This window comes from Sinocyclocheilus grahami, unplaced genomic scaffold (genome assembly GCF_001515645.1).
Source record: "Sinocyclocheilus grahami isolate Dianchi unplaced genomic scaffold, SAMN03320097.WGS_v1.1 scaffold262.1, whole genome shotgun sequence".
Taxonomy (NCBI): Eukaryota; Metazoa; Chordata; class Actinopteri; order Cypriniformes; family Cyprinidae; genus Sinocyclocheilus; species Sinocyclocheilus grahami.
The window spans coordinates 1,349,059-1,370,099 of record NW_015505441.1 but is presented as its reverse complement, the minus strand read 5'-3'; the positions used below and the strand labels follow the sequence as shown (position 1 = coordinate 1,370,099).

The 21,041-nt window shown below is 37.3% G+C and overlaps 3 protein-coding genes across 4 annotated transcripts in view; 1 reads left to right on the top strand and 2 right to left on the bottom strand.

Moving 5' to 3' along the window:
- Positions 1–197: 197 nt before the first annotated feature.
- Positions 198–3,840, bottom strand: LOC107599202 (zinc finger protein 467). Of its 2 annotated transcripts, none has more exons than XM_016290727.1 (2): positions 2,906–3,840; positions 198–2,236 (listed from the first exon to the last, which is right to left on the bottom strand). In XM_016290727.1, exons 1-2 carry the CDS (start codon positions 3,555–3,557, stop codon positions 1,491–1,493), a joined length of 1,398 nt encoding a protein of 465 aa, XP_016146213.1. In that variant the 5' UTR covers positions 3,558–3,840; the 3' UTR covers positions 198–1,490. The 2 variants fall into 2 exon arrangements, with proteins under 2 accessions (XP_016146213.1, XP_016146212.1); XM_016290726.1 differs by having other exon boundaries at positions 199–2,236; positions 2,897–3,839.
- A 2,663-nt stretch (positions 3,841–6,503) lies between these two features.
- Positions 6,504–15,880, top strand: LOC107599221 (guanine nucleotide-binding protein G(I)/G(S)/G(T) subunit beta-2-like). The gene is made up of 7 exons (XM_016290755.1): positions 6,504–7,325; positions 10,298–10,407; positions 11,025–11,063; positions 11,152–11,258; positions 13,421–13,584; positions 13,656–13,739; positions 14,748–15,880. Exons 2-7 carry the CDS (start codon positions 10,351–10,353, stop codon positions 14,852–14,854), a joined length of 558 nt encoding a protein of 185 aa, XP_016146241.1. The 5' UTR covers positions 6,504–7,325; positions 10,298–10,350; the 3' UTR covers positions 14,855–15,880.
- A 587-nt stretch (positions 15,881–16,467) lies between these two features.
- Positions 16,468–21,041, bottom strand: part of LOC107599220 (misshapen-like kinase 1) — a 50,260-nt gene continuing 45,686 nt past the window's right edge. Inside the window, exon 35 of the mRNA XM_016290754.1 lies at positions 16,468–20,562. Within this exon, the coding sequence (XP_016146240.1) occupies positions 20,479–20,562 (84 nt within the window). The 3' untranslated portion in view covers positions 16,468–20,478. The remainder of the gene's footprint in view (positions 20,563–21,041) is intronic.

The following is a 21,041-nucleotide window of genomic DNA, read 5'->3' as shown; positions in this document are numbered from 1 at the left end:
TGAGAGAACCGTGTTGTTTACTATTTGATTCGTTATTTAAAAAACTAAATGTTGATCTGATATTAAACCAAGTACCACACACACCCATTTCTTAATTTTAGGTTGCATCAAGAACACTATGCAGGCCCACTTAAAATGCAAAAAAAAGAGCACTATATAAAATCTTAACATGGGCATGGGTGTAGTACTTTCTGCCTTTATTTGTCAGGCTATAATTTATACTGATGCATTTACACAAAGTACAAAAATAATTAGTTTCAGTTCTGATTTGTGCAGGATGCACATTTTTGTGTGATGATCAGCGTGAGTAAAATCAAGCCTCAAGACCAGAAAAATGCCCTATTGTGAAGGTTTAATCATAGCTGGAACCCATTTAAATGTTTTGCACTGTCACATTTGCATTGTTGTTTTTATGCATGAAAACAACTCATTATAGTTATGGTTATGCTGCACTGTGGTTGATGTATTTTGTACATATTAATCTAAATGAATTGTGTGTGTGTGTGTGTGTGTGATGGACAAACTGTTTACACAATCAGGCAAATATATATCTTCCAATATACCTCCAATTGTTTTTGGACCAAACTGTTACTGAACAAACTTTATCTGTGATGTGTTTTGTGCCACAACATATTCTCATAAAATGTCTTCTCGGATGTCGGATGTCTTCTCTTCACTTTTACTGAATTAGACATGTGCTGGTATTTGGTAACACGGTACATTGTGGGAATGAACATACAGTATTGTAATCATGCACACTTCAGAATACAGTGGATAATTCTGGGTACCTTGTTTTCTGAATTGTAAAGACTTTTAGACTGCACATTAGCTTATTTTTTTATCAACCAGTTAAAATGTATGACACTGCATGACATGTATGCTGCATATGAAATAAGTCTGATTTTCACTTTGATCTGAAGTTTTGAAAAAAAAACGCAAACAGGCCAAATGGAAATGCAAATTCATGCTCTGACAGTATGTGGCACTTACAGAAAAGCAGAAATACAGTGGTTACCCATGTACACCAAGTAATGCTATGAAAATTCCTGTTTCTGAACTGAAGTCAAACAGTATTTAAATGCTTTCAAAACAACCACTCAGATTTTGTATTTGCTATGGTGTTTATAATAACACCAAATATTGAGTATTTAATACTAAGCGTTATATAATACGCATTTGTTTACAGTTGTACATTTTAATCTGGACTAAAACACACTAGCCCAGAAAATATATTTGGATAATGGTTAAAAATCTTTTAATTTGTTGTTATTGTCCCTTATAGTGGTGCTCTTTTGTACTTTAATCAGTTTGAAACACGTTTAATTTATAATTGTTTTGTTGTTTTAATATATTTTTAATGCCCCTGATTTGAGAATATTTAAGAGGATAAGTTTATCTTTTCAACCTGTTTTTGTAACATCATTGAATACCAGCAGATAATACCGTACCAGTTTCCACAATTACCATGCTTTGAAAATACCGCCACATGCCTAGACTGAATCCAAAGACTGTGTGTTGAGATGTGGCCAGACATAGGAGGGTCCGGCTGGGAGGAGAGGGAAGGTGGGATTGGCCACCGGAACAAATGTGGGTGAGTGTTTGAGTCTGTGCTTTTTGAGTTGACCGAGTTCTCTGAAGCAGCATCCACACTCAGCACAGCGGTACGGTCTCTCTCCTGTGTGAATGCGCTGGTGCTTGTGTAAGCTGTCCAAATGGCGGAATCGCTTCTCGCAGTATCTGCAAGGATACGGGCGCTCTCCTGTGTGTATGCGCTGGTGCGTTTTCAAGCAGTAGAAACGTCTGAACCCTCGGCCACAAATGTTACAGCGGTGCACTTTATCAGGGCTCTCGATAGTCCTGCTGAACCCAGAGTCACTACTAACAGGTGCAGCCAAGGCCAGCAAAGCATTACCATCACTCTCCCGCATCGAAGGCGAGGAGATTTGCGCTAACTCTTGCATGGAGTTGGAAGAAGATGCTACAGCTAGATTTGATGAAGGAGGCTCTAATGTAAGGGAATCAGGATCCTCTTCGATTTTAATGGTGCCCTGTTGGACTTCATCAGAGTCCTCCATCACCTGTATCAGCTCCAGCTCATTAACATTCCCAGCTGGCGTGCTCATTTCAAACTCAAACTTTGTCATGTCAGATGGATCCTCTGGTGGGTTTGCGGAGGGGTCTGGATTTTCTGGTTCCTCGTGTCTCCTCTCACTGTCTGTTACTGCAGAACAGTTGTCTGTAAAACAAGGAAAAGCTCATGTTCATATATTTTTAGCATGTGAAATGCCTTTTCTTTTTTTTTTTAAAAAAAAGCCCCATTTAGGTTGTGGTACTCGTATTGTTTTGCTGCGAAATCTCATGATTTTGAAGAAATAAAAACTAAGTATAACTTTCATATTGTTATTAAAATTTTAAGTTAAACATTTACTGGACTGAAGCAGCTTATGTTTGCTTGATTAACCACACATTTTTTGAAAATCATGTTAAAACAACTTTTGAGGCTTGTTTATTTGTATATCTCAATCATCATTGCATGCAATTATGTTTTGTCCTCCACATTTAAAACTTCAGAGATTTGGTCATAATATGATTGAGTGACAAATGATATTTACATGCTAGTAGTCTGTTATATTGTTATAAAAGTCCCAACTGATTTATAGTGCAAGCTATCAGAATTTCATTTAAATAATATCTGCATCAAATTGCATATTTTCAGAAACTTTTTTTTAAAGATTTAAAAAAAATATTTTGTCTAAACGGTTCTTTTTCAGATCAAACTTTCTCTTACTATTATGTCAGACTGTGCAAAATTGATAAACATCTATGGCTAATGCTCTGTGGTCACACTTGCTTGGCAGTATTCTACTTGCAAATGGTAAAAATAATAACAATGAACCTTTTTCACCCTCATTAGTGATGTAAAACGGGCCCTCTGGCTCATCTTCTGGTTTGAAGAGAGCAGCATTGTTTTCCACAAGAGTTTGTGAGGTCGTGGGGTCACTCGCGAGCGCTGAACTGTTGCCTCCTGAGGACCCTCCTCTTGCCTCTCTGCGGTTGACGCACTCCCGAGGCCAGTCTGACTGCACCGTGGGGAGACAGAGGCCAACACTAGGGAGATTTTTGGGATTTTGGGTTCTTCCCGGTGAGTTTCGGAAGCTCTTGCGGGAGGAATCTCTGCTTTGCGCCTGTAATGTGGGGCTTCCGTCCGCAGCGCGTGACGGAATCACAAAAAGTGCGTCTTCTGCGTTTGGGCGCACGATATTTGACCCGAGCTGGTTTCTGTTGAGAAGTAAACACTGTTTGATATTCTTTTCAGCCGCGGTCATGTAGTAGCGCACTGCTTTCAGCTCGCTCTCGGAGATCTCCAGTCTCTCGCGCAGGGTCTGATTCTCTCGGTGCGACTCTGCCGCTGCGTTTCGAGCCACGGCCAGCTTTATGCCAACAACTCGCGCCGTTTCTTTTAAAACCGTTTCGACGGCGCATCTTACCGCCTGGTCGATAGTAGAGGCGAGTTCGCACTTGAGAAAAGAAACGCTGATGTCCATGCTCAAAGTCATGGTTACGATCCACAGCAGTATTTCACTGCGAGATGTAATGTTGCATACGTGATTGCAGAGCTCAGAAGAGGCGGCTTGGGTTTCTGTTTTAGCTAAGCGAGGACTAGAATAGAATAGTTTACGGCCTCACTTCCATCACTAGTGTAGTACTTCGATAATGCTATCTGGTTGTGATGTAAAAGTAAGAGCAACCCACAAGTGTTTGGTAAATCTTCCTCAATCTGTCGCGTGCTGCTGTCGTCAGTGTCGAAGAATAATGACGTCAATAGCAGCCTGGGATTTGGAGTTTTCGTTAGGAGTGAATTAAGACGTTCTGTTCATCAGTAGTTGATGATTCACATTATATATAGATTTTTAAAAAGTTATTTATGTTAAGTATATAATTGGATCCATACAATAATGAATGGCCTTTATATAGAAATGGGAAAAAATGGAATATAATAGTTTTTGAGAGATGTTCTGTTATGCGTTCTCCTTTAATGCTATAGTCAGAGAAGAATAGCAAAAAGAAAAAAACCCTGGATTTTTTTTCTACAACTGCCTGTCCAGAAAATCTAATCTCAAGGAAAGAACAGATGTGTTGCATAAATTATGACTGCACAGGTTTATATAAAAAAAACTTGCTTTAAATATGAAACTTCTGTCTTTGTGTGACCTTTACACTACTGGCCATTGTTTGATTAAACACACAACAGGGTTAAACATTAGAGGGAGCTTGCAGCAGAACACTAGGTTAATCACTGCTTCTTCATTCAAGTTTTGTTTGGATTAAAGGTTAAACAACATCTTTCTAACGTTTCAGAGAATACTGTGTATTTGGTTTCATTTCATTTTTTTCTTGCACGATTTATTTTTTCATTGCTGGAAACAAACAATTAATTCATATTTCCTTAGCATTTACATATTTACTTATTTAACACCTTCTCTGATTTATATTGTGGCCTTAGTTCAAATAATGGCTAATTTTGGACAGCAATTGTTTTTTCTTGTTTTCTTTTCCCCGACATGCTGTAAGAAAGAGCAATAGCGTACTCTAGAGGTTGACAAATGGAAAACACAAACTCTATTTATTTTAGACTCAGTGTTGTTGCACCAAAATCTGGTCGTTCTGACACCAGAATGTGAACCCTTCCCTTTCTCTGGCGTCTGTGAATCTGAGCCCTGTTTAGCCCATGTGGAGAGGAGTGTGATCACACTACACTCCTCATCTTCTTCACCCATCTCATCTGTTGGCAGAAATATGTTTAAAGCTTTTAAATACATTTCTATGCATTTTATTGCTTATAGTCATAGTAATCATAGACTGGATAAGATACATCTACCTAAGTGGCTATGAATATATGTCTGGAGGATTAATGCAGAACAGTTCATGTCCATCCTTGCATGGGTCTGTGAAAATGGTGTTGCTGGGCAACCCATCTACAGCCTACAGTCCCTTATGGGGAGTAGGGCAGGTGGAATGTACCATCACTACATTTGGGGAGGGGGGTATGCATGCTGACTAAATTCTGCTGGCCATAATGTGTGGGGCAGTCTAATGGTGCAGAGTTGTAGATATAAATGAAACAAATAAATCACGGTTTGATATTAATTCACAGCAGTACAGCATAGACAATCCAGTCATAAATTTTAATACGGGCCAATCAGCAAGTGCACAGTAGTATAATCTGTCTGCCCCTCCCCTCAACTTGTAATTATGGCAGGTGTAATTAGGAGTGTGTCTCCGGTGGGTGGCAGCTTATGTCTCTAGAGAGAAAGTGTGCATTGCATTACTGAGTGCCCTTACATGGGAATTTTAATTACAGCTATAAGTAATTTGAGAAAGTGTCGGTGAACATATCTGGATAATAATAGATGTTGGGTATTTTTAGAAATGTTTTGAAAAATACTGGAAATAAATGTATCATTAAATATGTTCAATAAAAACAGAAAAGGCATACCTGATAAGTGAAAATGTATACATTTTAGTAAACTACGCAATCGTTTGAACTTCTGGCATAATGTGAGTACAGTCCAGTGGGTGTTGCCCTGTCCGCCTATTATAATCTTTAAAAAAAAATATATATATATGGTTAGTTTTTTTACGCACACACACACACACACACACACACACACACACACACACACACACGCTCTCTCTCTCTCATTATAAAATCTTACTAATGTGTTTTGGAGGCCAAGCACCAGCCATAAATATTTCTATAAAATAGGATATTTTACAGGAATATATTATCAAATAAATATTCCTCTCTCTCTCTCTCCATATTGCTTTGGCAACATTGTGCTATTCCACAGTCTTGCCAATAAAGCTCATTTGAAATGAATGGAATTGAATTGAGAGAGAGAGAGAGAGAGAGAGAGAGAGAGAGAGAGAGAGTAAAATATTTATTTTATGGCTGGTGCTTGGCCTCCAAAACACATTAGTAAGTTTTTATAATGAGTGTTATTATCAGGTAAGGCAGAAACTATTAACTATGTGAAAAAAAAGTAACTAAAGAACACCAGTGAGTAATTATAGCTTAATTAAGTTGGTAGCAAAACTGTAATAAAAGCACATACTGAGACTAATTAACGGCACTTCCAAATACCCCGACCTACTGTTGGAGCCTTCCCCTCAGTCATTATAATAGTTTGTTCTCCTTTCTCAGCTCCGTTATGTTTCTTATGGCAAATCGCGTATTTTCGACTCTTCTTGCGCGATCTGGCAACACTCCGCTCAGGAGCGCATTCATAGCCATTGAGCAGCGCGTATAGGGGAATTCTGTCAAATGTCACTGTTTTCTCCAAGTCATTTATTTGTCATCTTACACAAAGGTTTAAATTGAGATCTACTTATTCTCGTTTCCACATTTCACGAAAGACCTGCTATTTAGCTTTAGCGGCCTAAACTCGAGCGTGTTCCAGTGTGAGGTGCTGTTCATCCCCCTGGTTGGCAGTTTGGCGGTGGAGGTCTGCGCTGCAGTGGTACATTCGCAATAAAATGGGTGTGGTTGAATCGCGCATATGTGATGCTACGTGTTTCTGGTGCAGACCGAATGATTTCATACGGGACTGAATTGACAGCAGAGCGAGCGCACATTATTTGAATTATTTAGAAAACTACTGTACGGTTGTTTATGTTGAATTCACCCCGCCTCCTATTCTGGCACAGTCATATTTAACCGATGGACGGGTATGCTCCTCCGGAGAGATAACCAAGTCGATTTTGGTTACTTTATTTTAATTTTTTTAAAGGGCCACGGGGTGCCTCGCGTTGTATTGAATTGGTCGTTTCTTGGACGAGGAGCGACGGTCAAAACGAAGAGACCAGAACGAGAAGACGGAGGAAGAAGACACTGGAGGGAAGAGGCGAGGATCAAGCAACGCAATTTAAAGACAACGACGGCATGTACTTCATTTGAAAGCTTTACTGTATTTGGACTTATTACATCTGTCGGTAATTATACAATATAAGGCGCAAAATAAGCTTGTTTCCCCCAGTAGCAACGTGTATCAGGAATACTGTGGAAAAGGCTTCTTCCCATCCTCACTAAACGATCAGAGGGCGACATGGTAGCTCCATACTTCATGATAACATCGTTTTGATTCGTTTAGCACATGAAACACAGAGCCACTGAGGCCTAACTAGCACTAGGAAAAACCCGACAGTATGCCGTTCTAATCATTTTCCAGCAGAAAAAAACAATTCCCTGCGAATTACTTCCGCCACCCACTTCAGCATTCCAGTCACTTTACGCGGAGACTAAAGCCAAACAGGAAGATTAACAGGTAGGCCTATATTAATTTCTAAGATTTATCAGAATGTTGTGACCCACACGAGACATATGGATGAAAAGGAGGAAAGGCATCAGAGATCTAGACGATTAAAATGGTTCGTGTTAAGTTGTAATGTGTTATTTTCGATCATTTGGGATTTTACTGGTTTTGTCACAAAATCACATTAGTGGATTGTTAATCACAATCAATAGGAATATCATGGAGATTATATATCACATTACATCTGTTTTTAAAGGTGCTGCATGTCTCATTTTAGCCGTGAGTCGTGAATTGATGGAGCAGAAGACTCCTGTTCTTCAGCTGGCCGCAGCCTCCAGCGATTTACTCACGCCACAGCTCTGATTATGGCAAGCTGCTTCAACATTTACTGCTTTACACTAAATATATTTATTCACTATTGTAAATGACTAGTAATCAATCTAATACTGACTACTATCATTTTAACTTTCACTAGATACTGAATCCACTAAATAGCCTACTGTTCACTTCATACTAGTATTCATTCCAGTCGGTACATATTCCTGTATTCACGATTCAGTGGGTACTACTCTTGTTTTTGCTTATCTGGGATAGTTATTAGGATATATTCCAGCTTTACCAGTATATATGTTTTAAATATTTGTTTATAAAAAAAACACTGGTATTTAGTTATCTCACTATTGACACTTGCTTTATTGCTTCTCATATGTAATATCTAGCCAGAACGGCTACTTTATTGTTCATTTCAAATCTTATTAGTAGACAAACATTTTTTACTAGTACCAATTTGAATACACTGTCATGTCTAATAAACGGGTACTAATGTTTGATTAGTTAATACCAGAAAAACTGGAGAAGAAACGGCAAAAGTAACTAAAAAATAAGTAGTGAGTAATGAAGTTACTAGTAAATTAGAATAGGTATCAGTATATATTGGAATACATACTAGTTCTGAACCCCAAATCCCAATATAAGATACTAGTAAGTACTTAATTATGTGCTAATGATAAAAAAAATTAGCATCACATATTGATACTAGTCAGTTTGTATTAAGGATAACTTGTTAAAACGGCTTGCCATATGCAAATGTCAGTAGCATGATAAAAGAGGACGTTCGTAAGTCTGTTGTTCTGGGCGTAGGATGAGCTGACTGAAATATAAACGTAACCCATGTGACCAAGCAAACGCACGTTTTGCAGCTGTCTCCCGGGTTTAAAAGGATGCTTGGTTTAAACAGGTTGCGGTTTCAGTGAAAACAGCGGTTGGTGCTAGTATACGATAGAAATGCCGCTTACGTTACTGCTTTTCTTGCTGTATGCAGAGAGTACATATGTCACTCTGCATTCAGCTGTAGGGGTGGGGCAAAGTCTGACATTTTTTTTGTAGTTCATGCTAACAGAACTCCAAGGACACAAATCCAACGAGCATATTATTAGTGTTGGCAATTTTGTATGGGTAATGGAACGCTGATTTAACCCAAAATGGTTCTGTACACCCGCCATTCTGCTGCAACCTGACGACAGAAGCCGGATGCAACATGCTGGTTTTCCACATCTCATCTGTCTGTTTACGAGCGTCTGTAAAATAGTCATAGAAAACATTTTTACCTGTATTTTATGGCGACGGAGAAAATATTTGCCTACTCCAAGGCGGTGGCCTTGTTACTGCTTTCAATTTGGTGCTTATCAGCTGACAACCCCCTCCAGTCATATTTAATGTACGAAGTCGTATTATTTTACATAGTGCTGACAATAATATAGAAAAAGAAGATAAAAACAGTAGGTTAATAAATATATAATGTTTTATCCTAAGGCTATTTCTAACCTATATTTAGCTGATTTCAATCACTATACATCAGTCTATAAGGCATTGTGGTGCACTACTAACCAACCCCTCTTTCCTTAACCAGCTGCTCATGCTTGAAGACCTTAAAAGGTGCAGAAGGGGTTTTAGTCATCTAGATTAGCCAAGATTCCTCAGATCTAAGCCATTTATATCTGAGTAAAAGGTTTTGCGGGTAAAATGGGATTATACATCACCGCTGCTTCTTTCTCTATGATGGGTTGTGATGTAAGTTTTCAAGTGGGTGTGTGTGGCTTTTATGCTCTTTGTGTTGAGTTTCCTCACAGATTGATTCTTATACATGGCTTCATTTCTTTCTTCCTGCTGTGATGTGTTTTTGTGTGTGTGTTGAGGGAGTCAAGGCTCTCTAATAAATATGTGTGGTACGGGGGTAATAACAATCATTTTTGCATCCGTGTCTCATACAATAGTCATACTGAGATCTGTGGGTTATAACTGGAAACATGCAAAGTAGAACTGGTTATAAGGTCCAAAAGACTATGGGATTGGTTGATGATTTGTTATATATTTGACTGTGAAAAAAAAACGCATGCAAAAATCCTGTGTGTTTTTGCATGCCAATTTGAATGTGTAACCTCATGTATGGTTTCAGGTCAGGCAACCTATTCTTTCTCTTATTTCAATTCAATTAAAATAACAATATTGGCAAGCCAAAAGTGCATTTAGTAGAGAAAGCAGTTTAGAAAAACAGAGTGATTGAAATTGACATTTTAAATCTGATACACACAATTTGATGTACCATAAATGATAACCCTGATCTTGTTTCTGTGTTTGGAATGGCTCTCGGAACATTAATCCTATTATATTAAAGATTGTTAGCCAGATTACACCAGATTAAAGATTATGCAGTACTGTTAATCTAAACCCTGCAGCATATCTGCACAATGAAATTATCAGTATTAAACACATCTTTGATACATGTTTTTACAATAAAAACGTATAACCAAAGATTATAAATCTTATAATCAAGATTTTTCACTTTCAAACTGCAATGTAACATTTGTATTATTTTGCTCGTCAGCTCGTCAAACCTGCAAACTGTCTGTCTATGATTCTTCACGGGGTTCAGCTTGAACCCTGTGGCCTCTAATGTTATTCATACATCATGTTTTAATCTACAGGTGTCTGAGGGGGTGAGAAAGGTCAGAGGGTAAAGGTTAAAGGTCATTTCAAGATGAGTGAGCTCGAGCAGCTTCGACAGGAGGCTGAGCAACTGCGCAATCAGATCAGAGTGAGTCCTAATACTGATACTGCTAAAAATAAACTGCGTTGGGGTCCTGATCACCATGTCCGGGTTTATGTTGCATTAGGGTTACATTATCCCTTACATATAGTAATGATCAAAATGAGTGTTTATAATGTCAATGTTAAACATACTTGAATGAAATTCTATTTATGGAAAAATCTGCACTGATCCTCATTTTCTAAATGCACATTCAGAGAAAACTGTTTGTTTATTAAATGCCATGCCAACTTCTGTTGCTGTTTTCATGGCAAAACCATACCTGCGTTATAAAGTTTAAATTAGAAGCTAAATAAGACATTTAAAAACCATTTTAACTAAATTATAAAACCAATTTAGACTTAAAGTTTTTCAAAGGGAATCAACAGAATAAAACCCATAATCTAATCAATTTCAGGACTGTCAGGGTTGGTGTAGTTACCATGTTTGGCTTTTAGAGCCGTATGGATGCCATAAACAATTTCTAGTGATGCTATAGTGGCTTCCCTTATACTCCACTCAAAATTAAGTGTGCATTTGGATATCCTGATTACTTTAAAAACAGGTCATATCATACAAATGGTGACGATGCAATGATTCACCTAACACTGTCTTCTGTCCCTCAGGATGCCAGGAAAGCATGTGGAGACTCCACACTCACTCAGGTGAGATGTAATTACATGTAGGACCCGTATGATGTGACCTCCAGAGGTCTGTGGGTTTTCACTTATGTGGAGTTTGTCTGTGTGGTAGATAACAGCAGGCCTGGACCCGGTGGGGAGGATACAGATGAGGACGAGGCGCACACTGCGTGGGCATTTGGCTAAAATCTACGCCATGCACTGGGGCTCAGAATCCAGGTATCTTTATCCTCAACCTTCTAACAATTCACCGCTCACACCTGGCATCAAAGAGAACAAAAAAAAATTGAAAGTAGCAGATGAGCATGACTCAGTGGTTTGTGCCTTGGCTTTGGTTTTGCACCTGTTGACAGCACAGAAAACAATGAACAACACTGACCCACATGTTAACCAATCTTTGTTGGCTAATCATCTGCGGCTGCACTACTGTCACAATGGAAACACATTTCTTTAAAGCAGCACTATGTAACTTTTTCTGTGTTCAAAAATAGCAAAATGTATATAATGAGCGAGTACATCATGAATTTATCTTCCAAACCGCGTTTTTGTCTTATTCCGAATCACTACGGTACACTTATAATAAGTACTTATATTTGGACTATTGTATTCAGAAGCGCAGATTGTCATAGCAAAGTCAGAATTACCTTCTCTCCTAGGTTCATGAAACGGTCGTCCATAAAATGCATTGCTGTTCTGTTGTAAGTCATCTTAAAGATTCCTAAATGCATCTACTTTCGGAAGGCCAAATAAAGTGCTTTTGCGTTCGCCTAGAAACACAGCGTCTCCCTGACATGGCTGCTTCAACACTAACTGCGGTTACTGAAACCACGCCTTCTTTCTTTGTGTGCACATTTTGGCAGCATTATGCAAATATTTCCACATAGTGAGGTAGATATGTGGGGGCGTGTTAGAACGAGCCGTTTTAGGGGGGGCTTGGCAGAGTCTTAACTTTGATAAAGAATATGTCTTTGGTTTTGAGACTTTAGTCTTTGCAACTTCAGGGATCTTATCTATGCACAATCAGCTTGTAACACTCCAAAGAGAAAGGAAAACTTGAAATCGCATCATATGACCCCTTTAAAGACATAATTTTTGTAAACTGTACTATATTCCAAGGACATATTGCACTAGAGTCATCTTTACAGTCTCATGTCCATACACAGCCCATATTTTTAACTATGTCTCATTTTGAAGGTTGTGCCCCCCAGAGATCGCATTTGTCAAAATTGGACTGTTATTTCTTATCTTTTTATTATTGTAATTTCTTTCTTACTTTGGAATGTAATGGTTACCTTTTCTGAAATGAGGCATCTTCGATAATGTATGCGGCCAAAAAAAGTGACTTTCTATAAACTCATTCTGTTCTATAAACTCAATACAACAATAACATCATTATCAGTTTTGAATTCAAAATATTACTTTATTAATTTTACTACATAATGAAATATACTGTTTTTATATAATATTATTAGTGCTGGGCAACGATTAATCGCATGGGAAATTTTTTTTTTGTTTACATATATGTGTGTGTGTACTGTGTATATTTATTAAGACACACATACAGTATATATTTTGAATGTATTATATAAATATATTTAATATATAAACATAACATATTTTTCTTAAATATATACATGCATGTGTGTGTGTGTATTTATATATACATAATAAATATACACAGTACACACACACACACACGTATATTATATAAACAAAACTTTTATTTTGGATGCGATTAATCGTTGCCCAGCACTAAATATTATCTAAGGGCTGTATATCGTCATTGTTGTTTGTTATCTTAGGCTATTGGATTAGCACGCTAACCATAGAGAATGCATTAGTGAATTTTAGACCAGCAGGCTAATTGTTAATCAGAAAATCACAGCAATTTGTTGCTTTGCTCATATGTTGTAATACCATTAAATTGCATTAAAATCCAAGGGGATTTCTGGCAAGTTAATTTGAAAGCGACTAGTTTAAATTAAAGGTGCTGCAGTATACCAGCCAAATGTGTGCCCTAAGCAAAAAAAAAAAAAGAAAAAAATCACTAGAAATCAGTTAAAAGTTGCCATTTTTTGCCCTACTTGCTAGTACCCTACGCAGACCGCATACTCTCAATATAGGGAGCAGTGGTACTGAAAAAACATATAAACCTGCAAGCGAATATAAGCTACTTGGTGATTCAATTAATTTTTTCTTGACAACTAGCTGAATTAAGTAGGAGTGCAGCTGAAAGCTGTAAGCTCAGTTTATAAATTCAAAGTAACTCTTTAAATACGTGTGGCGTGAACTTTCAGTAAGACCTCCTGGCCATTTCCCTGTCTTGTATTCTCTTGCATTATCTATAATAATATATGTCCATTTTCTTATCTTATCCTCAGGCTTCTCGTTAGTGCCTCGCAGGATGGAAAACTCATCATCTGGGACAGCTACACTACAAACAAGGTCTGTAGTTCCATCATATTGTTACACATAAAACACATGATGGTGCAGCCAAGCAGTTCTGAACTAGTAAGTTCAGCTTTTCACGGAATATCACCATCAAGTAAACAATGGGAATGCCAGGTTTATTGTCTCTGTAGTAAGTGCATTGTAAAGTCACATTAAATTCATCAGGTAAAATAATACATTATCTGCTGCTCGCCGGCTACGATGACTTTAACTGCAACATCTGGGACGCCATGAAGGGAGACCGAGCAGGTGAACATACTGGCGTTATTATTTTGCAGCAGTACAGTAACCACAGTGGTTTATTTGTGAATTGTGAGGTCCCTGAAAAATAATGAGATCTATAGGGTTTAGAGGCAGAAGATTTAACAGGTTTGTAAAAAAAAGAAAAGGGGAAAAAAAAGGGAAAATACAGTATTTAGCACTAAATTCTTGCATTAGACTAAAATCAAAAATTTGGCCGTACTAAAATCAACAGAGCTGCCTATAGTGCAAGATAGGTTTGTTGCATTGCTACACTTGCTTATAGTGGATACTTTGTACATATTTTATATTTACAGTATTAAAAATACAATACTCAAATGGCACATTAATTTAACATTTTAATATGCTCTTTATACGGAAATTATTAATAATACTTTTTATCATTAGTTTACTTGATTTTTAGGGTCAGTAAGATTTAAAAATTAAATTTAAATAAAAAAAAAATTAAATTATTACTTTTATTCAGCAAGGATGCATGAAATGAATCAACAGTGATGGTATAATTATGTTACTAAAAGATGTCGATTTAAAAAAATTATCTTCAAATAAATTTCTATTCATCAAAGAATCCTGAAAAAACTAGCACAAAATATTTTTCCACAAAAATATTAAGCAGCACAACTCTTTTCAACATTGATAGCAAGTGCTCAAATTCAGCATATTAGAATGATTTCAGAAGTAACATGTGACACTGAAGACTGCAGTAATTCAGCTTTGCTATCACAGAAATAAATGACATTTTAAAAGATATTAAATCGTTAGATAAAACAGTTCTTTTAAATTGCAACATTTCTCAATATTATGGTTTTTGAAGTCTTTTTGATGAAATAAATGCAGCATAAGAGACTTCTTTCAAAACATTTTTTACAAATCTTACCGATTGGTAGTATATGTAAAGGTCATGGTGCATGAGGTGGGAAATCTATTAAAGTATGAGTTTTGTACTGACCCAATATAAACTAAATGTTAACCCTTCACACTCATTATCTCTTACAGGAGTGCTGGCTGGCCATGACAATCGTGTGAGCTGTCTTGGGGTCACAGATGATGGCATGGCTGTGTGTACAGGTTCCTGGGACAGCTTCCTGAAGATCTGGAACTGACCACACACAGCTTCCATATTGTACACATTATTCACTCATCATACACAATGTATGTACTTTACTGTACATATGATGTACACTTGCCTACACAGACACACATGCCTGACAAAAACTGTACATAATATATATAACTAGTTATACGTTTACACCAAATATTTTCAGTGCCACATCATTCTATACACAGTCACACACTATAGGTAGGTTTGGACCACAAGTTTGAAATAGGAATGTTTACACACACACACACACACACACTTTTTTTCCCTTACTTAAGGTTTGCTGGAACTACATGGTACCTTCACTAAGAGACACAAGTACATTTGGAGGAATGTGCGTTGAGTGAGTTGTCTAATTTGAGCGTACAATCCAAAACATTTATTTGACGCTTCATTTTTAGACTGAGCTCAAAGTGGTGGATGTTGATCCATTGAAGAGCATTCTTTTTTTTTATTTTGACTTCCATTCTGTCTTCTATATTCAAAGTCTAAAGTACTGATGTTTCCATGAGCATGTAGAGTTGAAAAGATGAAGGAGATGAACCCAACCCATCTGTAGTTGATACAGATCACACTTTATGTAGCCCATGTTTTTATAGATGCGTATGCCGGCATATTCCAGTATATAAGTAATTAAATGACATTTTTGTCTTTCATTTTTGTTTAGAATTTACATTTTTTAAAAGCTTTTATTCATGTTTTCCTGTATGCCGCACCCTAAGGAGAATAAAGAAAACTGAAAATAAATAAATACAAATCTGTGCCACTAAATATGTGATCACAGGCTGCTCACAAAAATGTTTAAATACTTGTTATTTGAAATTACTCAATTCATAAAAGGGGTTTTCAACTGGTTTCATGTAAGGACCCAGACTTCACACTGGACAAGCAAAAAGATTAATCTGACAGTGTTATAAAAGCATAAACACCAACTGAAGTGTGATACTGCACACTTGCATGTGATAAATTTGGGCCAAAATATGGAATGTTTTTCACGCTAACATCAAAATGTATTTTCTAATATCTTCTACAACCCAATCAGTAACTTGTTGAGAACCACTTGTTTGTTTGACTTGGATCCGGTCTCAGTCACAGGAAACAGAATGCATTTATAGTGCGTTTATGGTAAAACAATTAATTGACTCATCTGAGATTTACACTATTTAATAATTATCTAACATGCCATAAAAGTAAATGAGCTAAAAAGATGATTCAAACAAGTGAATGTAAATACATTGTTTAAAAAAGAATAAACTCTAATAAAATGAGCTTGAAGGAATAAAAAGAGTTACACCATTTTAACAGAGATCAAGTTATTTTTAATTTTCAAATAATGCTGTATTGAGACATTACAGACTTGTGAATGCATTCAATCCTTAAGACTTAAAATCATCTGAAGCACTCCCTCTCCTAAACAGAAACACTAAAAATATGTCCGAAAAACATCTACTATTTTTTTCCGAAACATAAAAACGTTTAAAAAGTAAATGAAAAGAATGATAATCAACCCATCACAGAGGATCAACTTTATCAAGTCCTCCAAAAACAACCTTTAACCTCTCCTGGCTACTGATACGAGTTTGAATCAAAAGCACAACGCAAAAGAACTACAAACCATTCTTTGGAGTAGGAAATATTTTACAAAAATCAGCTAAGGGATTAACTTTGTATTACTAGAGAACGACAAGAGAAATGTCACTTGTTAGCATAGTGCTAATAGCATGTAGAGTAGATAAATACCTCAAACACCTTAAAACGAAAACCAGACAGCTCTGCATCTCTCGAAGACCGCTACACACGTGACCTAGTCTAGCTTTTTAAAGACCGACTGGTTTACAATGATGCTCTCGTTGGACATAAAAGCATTTAATGATAAACATTTCTTCAAATGTGGGGGATGGAGTGTAAAATATCATCTTTACATGTGCACCTAAACCATGGATTCTGTAAAACTCTTACAAGCCTTCAATCCAACAGATCAGTTTAATAGACCAGAATAAAACAAACCGATTACATTCAATAATGTCCACAGTAAAGCCAACAACGCATGTACCTTCAGAACAACCCCTGACACACTGGATCAGATATCAATACGAGCTTTTACACGAGATCAGGACTGTGGTCAGCTGCCGTAGAAAGACTACAACGTTCAATTGGTCGTCAGCGAACCACAAACATGACTGGAGTCGCTTGTGTGGCTTGAGTCCAGTGATGATGTGTGTACAGTATGTTTGACCAAACTGGCCCTCAATCGCTGTCGACTGGTCGTCTTTTCTCCCCCTGCTCTCTTTCCTCTGAGGGAATAATGAACAGCACACACGCGGATCAGAAATAGCTCTCCTATTCACACATGCACAGTCACACACCCACATGCTCTCTTTTATAACACTCGCTGGGAAAAAGAGAGGAGAGAGACGAGTCTAACTGAACGCACAGCAGTATGTACGGGGAGAAGCTTTGTGCTCGAGTGATTATTCTTCAGCCTGAAAAATGCTATATAACAATGCATTCATTTATTCAGTTCTATTGATAAGGTTACGTTCATTAATTCTTTTTATAGATTCACATCTAGGTAAAAAAAAAGGTTAAGAAGAATTCAGGGATTTTGTATGTATATATATATATATATATATATATATATTCCCATTAATTTCCATCATCATGACAGGCAATGGTAATCTTAATATAAACTCTTTATCTAATTTATAAAGCATATTTCCTCTCTGTTTAAATTTGTTACTCGTTATATCATAATTTTGCTATAAAAACAAATTCTGTCAATCCAGTAGCGTGAACGCTGTTATACACATTTACTATTAAGCATAAAGGCAAAATCTCACTAAATTCCAAGAGTTCTTGGGAATGCTGGGGACTGTTATAATCACACGCATGCGAGCAGCTCTTCACCATGACAACTCGAACCTTTTGTGAACCTCCGGCATGAAAACCAGAGACTTTCCCTGTTTGGCAAAACGATATGCGAGCTACAAGCACCACCATCTCGCACTCCAGAACAAAGAGCTCGTCTTGTCAAGTAACTGAAGGGCGTTTGGACTGTAATATGGTATTAAATAAACATCTGAGGAACGCGCTGCCTTCAAACTGGAGGAATTAACTCTTTATGGCATGGCTTTTGTGCTAAGAGTGAGAGGAGCCTTTCTTGGTGCTCTGGCTATTGTCAATTTAAGTGCACTTTGTTGGCACAAGACCCCTAACTGCGCACTGGACTTTTCTCATCCCTGAACCTCAGTTCTTATTAAAACAATCACATGCTCAACGCTCTCCCACACACACATGCACACAATCAAGCAAATACACCCAACCCCAATCCAAGGCACTGTTATTTCAGTAAACATGGCAGTTTGATTTACTAAGCAAGAAAATGCTTACGTTTTACAGCAAGAGAGAGAAAGAAAGTAAGGATGAGGGGCACAAACGAAGTAACTCTCAGAAAGTGCGAATCTGTCATAATGGCACATTAGCATTTAATTTTGCTCACTCACAGATGATGCGAATTCAAACTATAAGCCCCCATCTCTCTCTGCAGTGCAACAATTTATAATTATTCATGTGAAGTGTTGCGCCGCCATATTTTAATAATGACTTGCTAAATGTGTCATCGGTGTTTAGTGCCCGTCTAGACTGTGACAGCAGACAATATGTCCGGTGGGAGGGGCTATTAGGTAACAGATGATGATGATTGTACCATCACAAGCTACTGAACAAATCAGAGCTAATCATTTAGTGTTAACTAGGAAAATATTTAGGAGGGACAAAGTGCGTCAAATGTACTGTGATTAGTGTACACGTTTTTTCGTAAAGGCAGCACTTTATAAGTGATATAATGGTACAAGTCCATCTTCATCAAATAGGGAAAGAGAAAAGACTAGATTGTGAAGGTATTCTTTTTAGGTGAATACTGCTGTAAAAGTAGATTATCTGCATGGAAATGAGTGAAAAGCTTGAGAAAAATCTCTGGTCTAGTATTGCAGAGCTGGAGACAGTAACACCAGGCACAAACCAGTCAATAATCCTTAAACTATTGCTTTATACTGATCCTACTGTATGTTACCGATTAATATTTCCCACTGATACTCACACGCACACACACGCACGCACGCATGCACGCACGCACGCAGCTCGTTTGCACACTGTCAGCTAAACAAAAGAATATTCTTGCTCCAATCCACCCACGTCTTCATCTAAAACATGACTTTTGTGTTGCTAAAAAATGGTGGGGTCCAAATCTTAAAGAAAAAAAGTCTGATCAAATGCACACATCCCTGATGAACTACAAGCCTGCCTAAAAAAAACTACACCTTCCATAAGCAATCAAGCACTTTTGACAGCACAAACACATGACTCAATTGATTTACGCAGTCATGTAGTGATTGAACACATCAAAAATCATATGCTTACTGAATACAAATAAGATCTAAATACGATCATGGCTGCTATGTACAATTTACATTGTGACAAAGAACTATACGTTTGTGCTGCCAAAAAAAAACTTTTTCAGTCATATCCGGAGTAACTTACTGTATCTTCCTGTCTAAAATCAGAACAACCCAAAAGAAACTCTCGTAAAACTTCGAACAAGAACGAGCACACAGCACGTATTGCAATAGAACAGCTATAGAACAGCAGATAATAAAAGTAGGAGTAATACCAAATACGTTTACGTACAGAGAATATCAAACTGTAGTAGATATGATGATACTTCTCACATAGAATGAAAAAAAGTGCTTTGAAAAGCCAAACCAGAGACTGTTGCTCCATTGTGGGTGACTAGTGGAAAAGCAAAACGCTGGATTCTGCTCCGTAAGCAGCCACCACCGTTTCCATCGAACAAACAGTTTGGTGACACAGGCGTCAGATTATTGTTTATACATCAAGAAAGCGAAAAACCTTCCCTAGCTCGGAAGGGAAGCGGTCTCAGAATATGTTAAAACTCATATTTTTAAATCAATTTCTAAACTTCTACTTGTCGAAAGAAAACATTATATCACTTTTATATGAAACTCTGAATGCAACCAAGAACAAACGACTACTACACTATACAGTTGAAATGGAAAATTACAGATGTTGCAGTACCACCTCACACCACTGCAGTTTCAAGGTGTTTCTGCTACTCAAAGTAGCTTATAAAGTCTCTCAAACACACGCACGCCACTGTTGCGTCACAAGACGCACGACAGTTGAACGATTCTCGTAGTTTACACGCATTTCTAGTAGAATAATGTACAATTAGTCTTTTTTGTCTGGTCCTAGAAAGGTCACAAATATTAGCAGTGAGGAACGTTGGCCCCAGTGAGCTGAAAGCTAACCCATGTGGAATCAGATGAACACAACATTGCTCTGTCAGAGGTCAGCAGCGTGCTCACGGCAGACACACGCACACCTTGTACAGTTGGCTCAGAGATCACAGGAGAATGGTGAAGGAGTGTCTTCAGGAAGATGTGAAGTAAATAACTCTGTTCTATACGTAAGTATGTGCAGGAGTGTGTATGTGTGAGTGTGTGTATTTACAGAGTGTGAGAGTGTCTGTGGATGTTGTTGTGTGTGAGGACTATCTTCAGTGTTTGCAAGTGTGCACACAGCAGAATCTATGTTCATGTGGCAGCTCTTTCACCAGTTCATAATGCAGTTTCTGTTGAGGGTCATAAAGTAGACTTGACTGCTGCCACCAGAACGCACTGATGCAAAAAACACCTGAAAGAAAGAAAAAAGTTAGTGTGAAGTGGATAAGCTTAATGAGAAGATCATTTTTCTGTGTAATTCTATTAAATTGATATTGTAGTAAATATAATTAAAAAAATTATAATTTTACTTATTACCTTAATGACCAAAATGTAATATTTACCCTTGTCCCAAATTTTGTATGCAACCCTGTTTATTACAAAAAATTTAACATTCCTCAATTTTGACACGCTTTAGGTAACATAATTTGTTCTCTACGGGACAATCTCATTCCATTTTCTCAATCTTACTTTCCTGTAGCTCAAACAATAGAGGTAGCTACCAAAGGTCACAGGTTTGATTTTCAGGGAAAGAATGAATGACAAAATATAAATGTGTTTCTTAAATGCAACTTAAGTCGCTTTGGAGCCAAATGCATAAGTGTAAATGTATTTTTTTTTTTAATATACATTTTAAACTGTATTTAATTCCATATTGATAACACTTTATTA

What these genes read in the sequence shown, in the direction of transcription:
- LOC107599221 (XM_016290755.1), top strand. Translation starts at nt 10,351, where the DNA reads ATGAGTGAGCTCGAGCAGCTTCGACAGGAGGCTGAGCAACTGCGCAAT. An exon ending in AACTGCGCAATCAGATCAGA is followed by an intron (nt 10,408 to 11,024) that starts GTGAGTCCTAAT and finishes TCTGTCCCTCAG; the next exon opens with GATGCCAGGAAAGCATGTGG. An exon ending in CATGAAGGGAGACCGAGCAG is followed by an intron (nt 13,740 to 14,747) that starts GTGAACATACTG and finishes TATCTCTTACAG; the next exon opens with GAGTGCTGGCTGGCCATGAC.
- LOC107599202 (XM_016290726.1), bottom strand. Translation starts at nt 3,557, where the DNA reads ATGACTTTGAGCATGGACATCAGCGTTTCTTTTCTCAAGTGCGAACTC. An exon ending in CACTAATGAGGGTGAAAAAG is followed by an intron (nt 2,237 to 2,896) that starts GTTCATTGTTAT and finishes CTTGTTTTACAG; the next exon opens with ACAACTGTTCTGCAGTAACA.